Here is a 12,640-nt window from a genome sequence, read left to right on the forward strand (position 1 = left end):
TTTTGCTTCTATTTTTCAAGCAATGATTTTTGTTTGTTTGTTGTCTACATTCCGTTATCCACAAGACGACTCAAAATTTCTCAGAATAATAATGGCGAATTTTCAGGAAATAACACTAACTTCTCGCAATTTGCAGCGATTGTAGAAGACATAAAACAAGAACACGACAGAGACAACGTCAATTTGCATGATCTTTGTTATCAGAATGCTGAAACGGCCATAAATGCTAATGACTACGGATTTTTTGTTTTTTATTGTGAAGTCGTTCATGCTCCCATGGGACTGAACGTTCTCAAGTTCGCATAGAAGAAGACCGGGAAATAACTTTATGGTACTTACACACTTATTGTCCACAGTTTCTTGATCGTCGTCCGATCCGCAAATGTTAAAAAGATTCAATCGCAGCTTAACTTGGTAATCGGCGGCTTTCGCTACAAACTATAGTGGTTGTCAATTTTTGGATTCGTATACCTACAACCTTAAGTGAAATTGCAACTAGTCCCACCTGGAAATAACATATTTGTAGCTTTGTAGAGCAAACCATAGCCTACACTTCACAATGCAAGAATTTTTTTGTTTTACGTAAATGTTTTCTGAAATGCGTTGTTGCTGGCTTTGGTCACACGTGTAGCCTATACTCCGTTTTTAGAGTCATGAGCTGTTTTTGTGTTTGTTCTTGCAATATCGAAATTCAACATGCTATTTCTCCAAAATGTAAAAAAATGGTAATACGTTAGCCTATACATATAATATAATTCTACTGAATAGAATACTAGATCTTGGAACACATGCTTGGTAAAAGGGTGTTTTAAGAGAAAAAATTAAGATTAGAGTCAGATTTTTTTCTTTAGAGAAACGAAAGAGCGAGATTAAAAGCAATCACACGTCTGTCGGATATTGCTTGCTGCCGTAGAATTAGGAAGAAAATTATTTTTCCGTTGTTGTAAGTTATAGGCCTACTATGTTTGGGCTATCCCGAAACTTTCTATACATGGCCCAAACACGGAACAAGTAGGCTAAACATAGTATTGTAGCGTATTCCATATGTTGCGTTCCCTTCACGAAAGACCATTTAAAAAAATGAAATCCTACCATTTGACACTAGGCTAGAAATTGTTCAAGAGGTTCAACAACAACAAAAAATTACCGGAGGGTAATAAGGCAAAATTTTTAACCAGCAAAATGTACAAACAAGTTCTTACAAACTATACAACGTCGAAGCGATGTGTGAAATTCACCCCAGCAGCAAACTTAGAATGAACAGATTTGTTGAACGAACGTCTTGTCACCAAACAATTTAATGTAGTCAAAATGGTTTAATCATGTTTGTCGTCTGGGTTTAATGCTATTATTACAAAAACCAACGCACCCTGTAGTTTTCCACAATCTAAAGTGAAGACAGCGCTGTAAAACAGCGTCTTAAAAAGGAAAAATTAAACCGCCAAGCAATAACCAAAACTTCAAACAATTCGCATTTTCGGTGATTACATCACGCCACGCATACCGTATTTACTCGATTGTAAACCGCGGCTTATATTGTTTTTTAGCTGCCGTTTGTGCGGCTTACATTTTAATTTTGTATCGAAATTATTTCTACACTCCAACGTTTTAAATTATTTGGGGTCCAAAACATGTATCCATGTACAGATTATACGTCGATATGCGTTCTGTTGTGTACAGTTATCAACGTAACTAACAAATATGGGTAAATTGTTGTGCTATGTAACAACAAAAAGATGTATTATGAAATAATAGTATCAAAAATTCCAGCATGCGGCTTACAATCGAGTAAATACGGTATCATCTTTATGTAAAAAAGGTGATTTTTTTAAACGCTGCTGCTTCGGATTAATGAGGCATCTCACACGTGTGTTTGTCAAGTTGTCAACTAAAAAGTCCAAGATTTTTCAAGCTTTTTGGTTGCCTTGAGATCTTTTATGCTCGATTGTAAGTAACTAGTTATAGAATAAATATTGTATTTTTAGGTAACAGTAGTGTTTCATCAAATTTTTAAACATGTATTTGCATTATTACATTGACGAAGCTGGAAAACGTATTTACACGTTGAAGAAAATTAATCCAACTGATCAGACACCGACGCAGTCAGCTCACCCAGCAAGATTTTCACCGGACGATAAATATTCAAGACAACGAATCCTTTGCAAAAGAAGATTTGGACTTCTGTTAACTCAGCAACCACAAAAACCAATGTAATCTAAAGCCCAGTATTTCTTGTACATACTTTTTTATGTTTTGACAAAAATTGACAATGCTCACTGTCGAAAAACTAGAACTGCTGCATTCAGCAATTTTTGAAAACATTTTAGAATCGAACAGCTTTTGTTTATCTGATGAAGCTATCACCATTATTGAGGAAGTACCAAAAAGTATCGCCGTCGTTGTTGCTTTAGTTAAATCTGAACAACCAGATCCTTCTTGGAATCTTATTTCTTTGTGTCTACTGCATTTAAGTTGCTTGCAAAATGTGTGCCAATGCTTTTCAACTCATGAAATTTATGGAGTACAACTTAGGGACAAGTGGCTACGATCAGACATTTTGAGAGAAGCTTTGTTTGATCTTGTTGTGGCAAAACCACTGATTTTGCAGAACACCACTATTGCAACCATCACAAAAGTGGTAAATGCATTGTCTACTTCCCCACCTGTCTACCAAGAATGGGTGGACAAAATTTGTCACTTTATTTCTACTTGTCATGATGATGAATTTTTTTCAGCAGTCGAGATTATGACAAAGGTTCTAACAAATGGCAAAAAGGGGGATAAAATTCCTATTAATGAAATGTCAACAAAACTAATTCATCTCATACAGAAATCATCTCTGCTGATACAAAAAGACTGCACTGTTGTCAACTTTGCTACATACCTTGATCTATTGCATGCAATTTTCGCATCTAATGAAATACCAGAAGATACATTTATTGCAAGCAGTGAATCTGTACTTTTGAACTTTTCCAATGCTTGCGAACATTCTGTAATAACAACAAAGTACCTGAAAGTGGTCAAACGTATTTTACCTCTATCAACTGATGCAAGTGCAGGCAGTTCTTGTGTGAAACAGTTTGCAGCTAGATTGTTTTCAGCCATGGTAGCAGGTATTCCGGAATCAGTTCAACATAAACCAGGTGAACACGGTTTTGGTGGTGCCAAAAAAGTAGAGGCAAAAGACAGTTGTAGCTCTCCTGATGTAATGCTGATGGTCAATATTCTCTTGAAATGCATTGCACTGACAGATTGTGGAAATTCACTTGTACCAGAAAAAGCTACAATTTGTATAAAAATCCTGTTGTGTGCAAATTCTAAAAACCCACAACAAAGTTCTTTGGAAAATGAACTACTGGAGTTTTATTTCGAACAAGACGACTTACTAATAGAGTTTTTGTTGCTGCATCTCTTGATTTCAACAAGCAGTGCAAAGTAAGTATTCATTTCTGTTTAGTCCTATTAATTGAACAGAAAAATGGCTCCTTTTTGAACAAGATATGATTATAACCGCAGTTTTAATGGTTTTAAGTAAAGACTTGATTTATGCTAAATGCATTCATGTCTTTATCCAGCAATAAAAAAAGAATATATATATATATAAAACAAACCATTTGTATTATACCACCAATGCTAGGTTAGACCAAGCATTAAAGGAGAAAAAAAAGAAAGAACAATACTTTTCAGTGGCTACATCGAGTTTGGCAGACATCTACAAGACACTTTTTTTTAAACTTACAAAAATATTTACTTGTTTAGAACTCCAGAGAAACCTGCCTTCTGTGGATTTTCTCCACATCAAGCATTTCTCAGTCTTGTTCAACGGTTAGCATTCGACAATTCAATTCTACTCGACTGGCTCACCTCTGAAGAAACCCAGTTTTTACTTTACTTTATCAAATACATCAAGTACTGCCATAAGACTCAAAACGACCTGCTGGCTGAATGCAAGAGATGCAATGCTACATCCTCACTAAATGAAATGCTACTCAAACTTAAGAAGTCAATTGAAAGATTAACTGCCACGAACTTGTTTCCTTACTCTGCAAAGCCTCTGTTAAGAAACATTGACCTTTTTCTGGCAATTGTAAATCCTGTTTGAAATATTCTCACTTCAAGAATTAAGAGCAAATGTTTGTCCAAGTTTGTGTGAGTTTTATTTTTGTCATGAATTTTTCGACCGTGACCGCGTGCTGTAACCTGTTGAGAAATAAACAACCATGAATTTGCGGAAAATTATTCCAAGTTCATACAAGTAGAGTGAAGCTGTAATTAAGACAAATGCACAATAGTGATAAAAAATGCATGCAGTTGTATTCATATTAAATTTGCTATAAAAATAAAGTTTATATTATCAGGTGATGACCATTTTATACAAAGTTATTTGTTTTTACTGACAAACTATCACACCCCTATGCAGAGACTTTTGTCTACTTACTATTTTGGCTTGACCCATCTGAAAATTGTGGACCGTAACCAAAAAATAATATGACAAGAGTACAATGATGCCTAGGACTTCTATGCCTATAGTTAAGTGATTCTAAAAGTGAAGGATGGCACACCATGGGGTGTTTACAATCCCAAAACAGGCACAAAAGATTAAATGCCATTTGAGGGTGCCATAAAAAAATAGTAAACTTTGCCTTATTTTTCTATGAATTTTAATAGTAGGCTTTACAACCAACAAATGATAGCACAGTAATTAGAAAAAATGGTTTCCCAGTTTCGGGTATTTCCAGTTTTGTAAAAACCCTAGTTTATAAACTGTTACATTTCGTGTAAACTATATCTGTCTTACTTTTCACTGGGGCCGCTTTCAATTCAACTAGCTGTTTAGGAGAGTATGTATCAAAAATTTGTATGATTCAAAAGCATGAAATAATCAGTGGCCTTAGGAAGGTTTTTGACAAAACAAAAATATATTTTAGACAACTTACTATGGCTTCCCGTTGAAGATTCTGAATCAGATCTAGTTTTCCTTACTCGTGTTTTAGGTTTCATATCAAGTTTGGCACATTTTGTGTCAACTTGAAGTTCTTCTGGTATTGATGACAATTCTAAATCTACCTCTGCAACTTTATATTGTTTACGAGGTGTCATTCTTGTACGCACACCAGTTTTTCGCTTTCTAGGGGTTGATCTTGTGGTGGATTTCTTATCATTAGTTGGTGCATCACTTTCCGAGTCTGTTACGTTGATTTTCTGATCTTTTTTGTTGTCTGGTAAAGTCTCTGCATCTGCAAAACAATGTTTGTTTATATTTGTGATGGGTAATAACAACAAATAGAATGAATTTTAACATTACTGGACAAATGCTCATATAGTACACCTTATTACATATTATACAATTCATAATAATCGAATGATAGCGTGCATGCATAGTAGGGTTACTGCTGTTCTTGATGCTCGGCTGAGCAAACTGACCCAAGCATTTAATTTGCTCATTCATACCCTTTAGATATACAAAACTAGTGTTTGAAGGGGTGGACAAAAATAACTGTTTTTTAAAAATGCGGCCCGCAGGCCGGATCCTGACCACGAGGTTATTTCATCCGGCCCGCGACCACATTTTTTGGTTTGCCAAATCGTATTGATAACTTTGTATCATTCAAAAATTAATCTACTTCTTACGAAAAATTTAATAATATTACCTAGCTTAATAGGATTACAACGCCCAGGATTGATCCAAAGTCAGTTTGTTACGTCACAGACAAGAATACTAGTGTCAATTGTGCACAAACAAATGCCTTTACTTGTGACGTAACATACAATTTGCATTGCTTGTAAGAGACGACCTATACAATTTAACAGTCACATCACCAGATTTTAAATGGGATTGTAGCAAGACCAAATCTTGGTGCACCTAGAAAAATCGCCTCGCGGGCTAAGTTTTGAAAGGTGGCGCTAGGACATGTAAACTATGTGGCCCGCACAAATTATTTTTAGACTTATCCGGCCCGCAGTCAAAAAAGTTTGGTGACCCCTGCTTTAGATGGTGGTAAAGCGCAGACTTCTGGGGTCTGTACAGCTTAATGCACTGCTTGGTGACAGCTAAGGAACCTTGGAAAGATAGAAAACTGTGAAATTGGGAATGTTTATGCTGTCACAATGCACCTAGTGTGCTTAGCCGAACGAACATGAACGTTAGCGTGAAATGCTTGGTGTTCGGCAAAACAAAATATTTTTGGCAGAGCTCATTTTTGTCACAATCTTAGTCACTTCTGTAAGTTGATATAAAACAAAATAAAAACAATATAAAAAACTTTTGTTAAACAGGTATATATTTAAAAACTTATTAAAAAACCCAATTACCATGTGATTCCTCTGTTTTATTATCCAGCATTTCCGATTCAACGTCCTCTGCTTGTAGATTATTATTTGTATCAAAATATTCATCTTTCAATGATTCAACATCACTGTCTAATTCTCTGTCTGACAAGTTGTAATCATCACAACTTTCGCTTTCAGATAGTTTCGCGTCGTCAGCATCAATTTCATCAATTCCAACACCCTCTTGTGCTTTTGGTTTGGTGTCAATAAAGAAAAGAGAATCTGCAAAATAATATGCATGGCATGAAAACTTAAACCATTGTTTGTAAACATAAATAAAAAAATTAAATTTTGGACACAATGAAAATTAAAAAAAAAAACGACATAAACTTTTGTACGTATGAGGTATACACAAAATATTCTCGGTTCAACATTCTGTCAAAGTGATTGCATAATGTAGAACAGAAGCTACTATACAAAGTTAATTTAAAGAAAAGATAGTAAAGTTTTGTTAGGAATGTGAAATAAATGTGCAAAAAAATGGGCCATGTTACATTATGTTGTAGGAACTGGAAACAAATTTTATCATCACAATCTGTACAGGGTAAAAGGATATGAAGCTTATATACATTACCTGGCACAGCACTTTCTGGTTTATCTGTAGCTTTCAGTTTTGGTGCCTCTTGTGTTGCAGGGCCTGCATGAATCAGCTGAAAAATCAAAAATGTAGTCATAAAGTTAAAACAGGCTGATATAATTTGTTATGTAGTGATTTGATTTTGAGTGAAACAAATACATAAATATGGTATATAACTTTTTTATCGGTATAACGCCAATCTACAGTTGCGGTACATTATACAACAACAATAGATATGTACAGTTATCTGAAAGAAAATTGTGAATGTGGATGAATGAACAGAAACTGATTTCGCTGGGCTTTAAATCTGGTTAAATGTGTTGTCAATTTGCCAGGCTTTTTAATGCAATGAACTGGATTTTGTGATGAGGCAATTTTCATTACAACATTTGGGATTACAATCCCTATGCAATTAAATGAATAATACAAATACCCAGATTTGTCTGTACTTGGTAGAGTACTGACCGAAAAAGAAAGCGCTTTTACACAAATGCCTCTATTATGGTGACACATTCCTAAACCGAAATGTTTAATGTAGAAAGGCTAAACAATTCGATTATCCACCATGTATATTGGTTATCTCAACATTATATATATAAAACATTATTCCAAAAATGCTTTCTTACTATGTTATGTCTACTTGACACACACTGCTATATGCTAACCCTGTATATATTTAAATGATCTTCTATCATGGTGCAAATATTTACTTACATTAACTAAATCTTCAATGGTTTCAAGTTCAGCATCATTCAACAAATATTCAGTGATCACATTTGGTGCAGAATCGAGGGTGATTGGGGTCGTGTCGAGAATATCTTCACCACCTACTTTACCCACAGCCCACTTGTAGAAAAGTTCTGGAGCCGAAAATTTTGAAGCAACTGATCGATATTGGTCTGCAACACCAGATGTTTGTTTCTTCATCACACCAATGGCCTAAAAAATTTGTGATTGATAAAAATATCTGTAACAAGCTAATAGAAACATAAAAATGCAAGCAATATTTATAAAAAACAGTCAGAAAATGGAGTTTAAAAGTGTCTATAGATTAGAAAAGTATATATATATTATTGAGAGAAATACATCAGACATTGGGCTGCATACAGAGAAAAAAGGACGGCATTTGCTAAACAATGCAATATATATATATATATATATATATGTATACATTGCATTTGTTATCCCTACTTGTCGAACAACCACACAGAACAAACAGACACTTTTTACACAATTACTTTTCCCCACTTGTCAAACAACAACGTGACATAAAACGCTTTTATGGATGTGTAAATATTAGGGATGGGCCGAGCCGAGCCGAGCCAGTACCTGAATACTCGGTGCCGAGTGTCGCTGTTTTTAATGCTCGGTGCTCGGCCGAGCAGTTGCACAAATTGACCCGAGCGTTAAATTTGCATATTCATGCCCTGCTAACATATGTAACTAGTGTTCGAAAGGGTTGCTATGAACAAAATGAATGGTTTTCAAATGCACTCTGATGGTAGAAAAACGCGTACTTTATGGGCATGTACAGCTTAATAAAACACCGCGTTGACGTAAGAGGCCTTGTAGAGCTAAAACGTAGAAAGGGGATTTTTTTGTGACGTCATAATGCACCGAGCATGCTCCGCCGAGCACCGAGCATTAAAGTGAGATGCTCGGTGCTCGACCAAACAGAACACTTGCAGTTTCGGCACATCCCTAGTAAATATATTTAAATTTCAATTCAATGTTTTATTTGTCACGCTGTGAAACTTAAACAATTGCATAAACAAAAAAAATTGAACGTAGTAACTGCGCGACCGGGTCAGTGAGAGCCAAACATTGGCCACCGACTCACTTGACCGGTTACTGTTCACATATAGATATTGTAAAGGGTAATATTGCTGAGGTCTAAACTTTAACCTTTTAAACCAGTAATGCATAACTAATTACATAATTTTCGTTAACTTTTATCACACGTTCTCACCTGTCGTACAACCAGCATTAGTTGCAGGTATGTTGGAACTAAAAGTGCATCTGTGTTCCAATGATGGTGCAAAATTATTTTACTGTACACAGAATCAAGTACTTCCGCAGCATTGTGGTTTGACAATTGAGAAGTTTGAGATAAAGCATCCAACAATACAGTTTGATTTTCACCTGAAAAGGATTTAGGCAAGTGGGTGAATGTATCATTGACAATATTTTAAGGTTTTCATGGCTGAAGAGTTTTGTTAATGATTTCAAAGAGACTGACCGCGTCACTTTTTAACATTCTTATTAAACAATAAGGCTGCATTAAGGTTTTTATAAGAACTAGTTTACCAAAGTTACTAAACAACGTTTACTTACTTTAAACATAAAAAGCGAAATAAATGGCAACCTATTTACTGCTGCATGTTTTCATGTTGGTACTTACCAAACTGCAGATTGCTCATTTCAAGTAATGAACATTTCTGATTTTCACAGTGTGATTGGCCGGCATGGATGGACAAATCAATATAGAATGAAAACAAAGCAGCAAGTATATCTTGTAGTTTTGGTATTCCTTTAGCCAACTAAAAATACAAACATGGTCTTTAGATGAAATGGTCAGAATTCTAGTGACAGGAAACTCAACTTTTTGTGGTTTTAGATCCCGAAACTGATGATTTAATAAAAGAATAACTTTGAAAATGTTTTCTTGTAGTTCCGCTACTTGTTTGGCTTGAGGTACAAGTTTCAATTCTGACTCAACTTTGTTCTCGAAAAAGCTGAAAACAAGAATATGTGAGCTAAAACAATACAATTTACAAGACAGCATTGTATGTTTCAAGCAAAATATTTTAATTGCCTTTTACTAGTTTTTTTCCTAATTACAGAAATGATTTATTAGCCGAGTTACAAATGATTTAAACAAAGATAAAAAAACAATATTTTACTTGTATAGAGCATTTGCAATGACATGAGCAATGGTAGTGGACTGACTGGAAATCGCAAGATTGCACAGTTTTTGTGTCAATTCATCGGTTTTCAAACTTTTCAGTTCATTATTAATAGCTTTGTCCAAAACCTCCTGCAAATATAAACTGTACATGAATATGTGCAACACAATACAAGACTTCACATATGGTTAGGCTTTTAATAAACATATGCTTTAGCTTTCCTTTTAAAGATTATCAAACAGTTTACAGTCACAAACTTTTACATAAAATATAAAAAGATAAAATACTTAAAAGGAACTGCAATCACACAGGCAGTTTAATTAGAAACACAACAAACATACATATCTACATTTTCGAAGTGTATAAATAACACAACCAACATACCACTAGCTTTTCTGTGTCATTCTGGTGCATCAACAATTCTGCTATAAATGATTTCGGGGGATGAAGTGTGACTTCTAAAGGTTGCACAGACTTCTTTGTATCTTCCAAAGACCTACAGCATAATAATACCATAGTCAGATTATCCTTATCAATGTTATAATTGATCCCAAAGTTTACAAAAATGTATAGATAGTGTAAGCAGCTCATACTTTTGGTAAAACTTAAAGTAGTGTTCAACATTGCTGGAAATATGATTTTTCAACTTCAAGTGTTTTTCTGGCAGTGATGAAATGGCATCTTCAAAAATGGATCGTACATTCTCTTCACAAGTCGTTTCTGAAACAATCTTTGCAAGGTCAAGATTGTAAGCCCCAAAACTCGAAAAATCGGGAAGGATAGCCTTTAACACATACATGAACAGGAAAAAGCAGTGACTACCATAAACGACCAAAATATCATATCAAATACATATAAATTTAAATGGTATGTATACTAGTTAAACAGATTCAAAATCATGAAATTCAACAATTTATTTACAACAAAATATATACCAGCTAATCTTTGTGCAATTTTAGCCAGAAACTTCTCTGCTCTTAGATCCATAATGAAATATATAAAGTAAACTTGCAATAACACCTAAACATAAAATATTCTAGATTCATATAATACAGTGTAACTAAATCAAACGAAAAAGTCCTTGGAAAAACATGAAAACAAATAAAAAACAAAATGTTTCAACTAATTGATACGGGTTGCAAGGTTTGGGTGACCGCTAAGTAGTTTTAAGAGACCGCAAGTGTTTCATTTAAATACCAAAAAATAGCCATATTTGCTTATTTGGGAAACCGCTAGAGAAATTTAAAACACCTTAAAAAAACACTGCAGGTTGGTGTGAAAAGTAATTTTAACTCCCATGTTTTGTGAAACAGTGCATTTATATACACAAGGAACATATTTAATATTTAACTTCATAGAATATAAATGTATTATCATTTTACTTATATTTAATGTAAATTAACCCATCAAATAATTGGTTTAAAATTGTAAAAAAGTTGCAGTTACAACTAATAAATTTAAATTGAAACCTTTGCAGAATAGCGATTACAGTTGTTTTACAAAAAACCTTGCTACTTAAACCATTAAATTACTAAATAAATTTAATCTGTCTTTTTGTGTGCATTTTTGACATTACTAAAACTGAATAAATAAGATAACTAAGCAGAGCAATTAAAAAAAACAAAAAAAAAACTTGAAGGGTGTGTGTGTGCCGTGAGTGGTGTTGTGAATTTGGTTGGAGACTGAAATAAAGAGCCACATTTAATACTGTCCGAACACAAAAGACTACAAGACCAGTTACAAACGTTTCATCACTATTCAACCACGCGGTCCGTCCTTCAACAGAGACTGAAGCTAATGGCGCTCGTTTGGCATCAAAGCGATCGTTGTCAAACGCGGCTGTTGAAAAATGCGTTTTTTCGTACACTTTTATTTTTAAAAGCAAAACAATGAACAACAACAGTCCTGCATGTTGTTCTTCATGCATGAGGCATTAATTTGCTTTTGAAATGATTCCAAACATGATTTAATTTGTTTGAAAGAACAACAAACTTTCAACACATCGTTTCACGCAAGTCGCAGAATTTAACGGCCATATTTTAATGCCTTCTTCTCTTTGTCGCGGTGCATTGTGGGAGAACAATGGTGGGATTTTGCGATGGAGTAAATATTACAGAACCTAAAGGCAAGTTACAGAAGGTGGTGCGAGATTTTTAGATGCGAAATAGTAAGAAGAGCGATATATTTTCCCGTATTTTTGCCGTTTTGCCGTTTTTAGTGTTCAAACTTGCTGGTAGGAGTTTTTTGACGATTTTTTGTCCAAAATAAGCTCGGTTACATTGTCAAATTGTTTTACGACAGTTGCTGGTAAACCACCCATATCTATAAAATTTGTGTTGTGCCATTGGTTAAAACAGGTACAGGTTGCAGTTGTTAAAATACTCGTATGCAACAAACGATTTATTGAATTCAATTTTGTATCAATGTGTTGTTGTGATGTCATTTGCTGAAATTGTTCATTTTATTTGAATGATTGAATTCAGAAGTTTAAAATTATGCGACCAAATGCAATGCTTTCTTGTAGTTGTAAACTTGTAGGATGTTAAAACCGTTCAAATATAGAAAAATCCAGTTTACAAAAACCTTAAATACTCTTGTTCTGACACCTAGTGGCAAACTAACAATTCCTGTTTGACTCGAATGTACACCACCCAGCATGAGCAACATAAATACTTTTTTCAATTTTAAAGTCTAATTGTACAAATTTGACATTAAATCAATCAACAAATAGCCTTTTACCAAATGGCTAATGCAACTGCAGGTTTAAATTCTAAAAAAATGCTGGTGTGTAACATTCAACAAAGATTTTGACCCAATCGATTAATAG

General features: G+C 34.4%; 2 protein-coding genes across 2 annotated transcripts; one reads left to right on the plus strand and one right to left on the minus strand.

Moving 5' to 3' along the window:
• Positions 1-2,075: 2,075 nt before the first annotated feature.
• On the plus strand, positions 2,076-4,239 carry LOC145212600 (uncharacterized). Its single transcript, XM_080080773.1, has 2 exons — positions 2,076-3,435; positions 3,760-4,239. Exons 1-2 carry the CDS (start codon positions 2,270-2,272, stop codon positions 4,100-4,102), a joined length of 1,509 nt encoding a protein of 502 aa, XP_079936899.1. The 5' UTR covers positions 2,076-2,269; the 3' UTR covers positions 4,103-4,239.
• Positions 4,135-11,708, minus strand: LOC145212599 (uncharacterized). Its single transcript, XM_080080772.1, has 13 exons — positions 11,559-11,708; positions 10,749-10,833; positions 10,407-10,533; positions 10,198-10,309; positions 9,811-9,944; positions 9,510-9,642; positions 9,309-9,447; positions 8,877-9,049; positions 7,622-7,846; positions 6,905-6,980; positions 6,313-6,552; positions 4,938-5,237; positions 4,135-4,200 (listed from the first exon to the last, which is right to left on the minus strand). The coding sequence occupies exons 2-13, from the start codon at positions 10,798-10,800 to the stop codon at positions 4,166-4,168; spliced, it is 1,746 nt and encodes a 581-aa protein (XP_079936898.1). The 5' UTR covers positions 10,801-10,833; positions 11,559-11,708; the 3' UTR covers positions 4,135-4,165.
• Positions 11,709-12,640: the final 932 nt, after the last annotated feature.

This window comes from Phallusia mammillata, chromosome 2 (genome assembly GCF_965637545.1).
Source record: "Phallusia mammillata chromosome 2, kaPhaMamm4.hap1.1, whole genome shotgun sequence".
NCBI classification, from domain to species: domain Eukaryota; kingdom Metazoa; phylum Chordata; class Ascidiacea; order Phlebobranchia; family Ascidiidae; genus Phallusia; species Phallusia mammillata.

Excerpts from the sequence above, each read along its gene's own strand:
- LOC145212600 (XM_080080773.1), top strand. The coding sequence starts at position 2,270 with ATGCTCACTGTCGAAAAACTAGAACTGCTGCATTCAGCAATTTTTGAA. Across the intron at positions 3,436-3,759 it reads ATTTCAACAAGCAGTGCAAA|AACTCCAGAGAAACCTGCCT; the intron begins GTAAGTATTCAT and ends TTACTTGTTTAG.
- LOC145212599 (XM_080080772.1), bottom strand. The coding sequence starts at position 10,800 with ATGGATCTAAGAGCAGAGAAGTTTCTGGCTAAAATTGCACAAAGATTA. Across the intron at positions 9,643-9,810 it reads ATTGCAAATGCTCTATACAA|CTTTTTCGAGAACAAAGTTG; the intron begins GTAAAATATTGT and ends TCTTGTTTTCAG. Across the intron at positions 6,553-6,904 it reads ACCAGAAAGTGCTGTGCCAG|ATTCTCTTTTCTTTATTGAC; the intron begins GTAATGTATATA and ends ATTATTTTGCAG.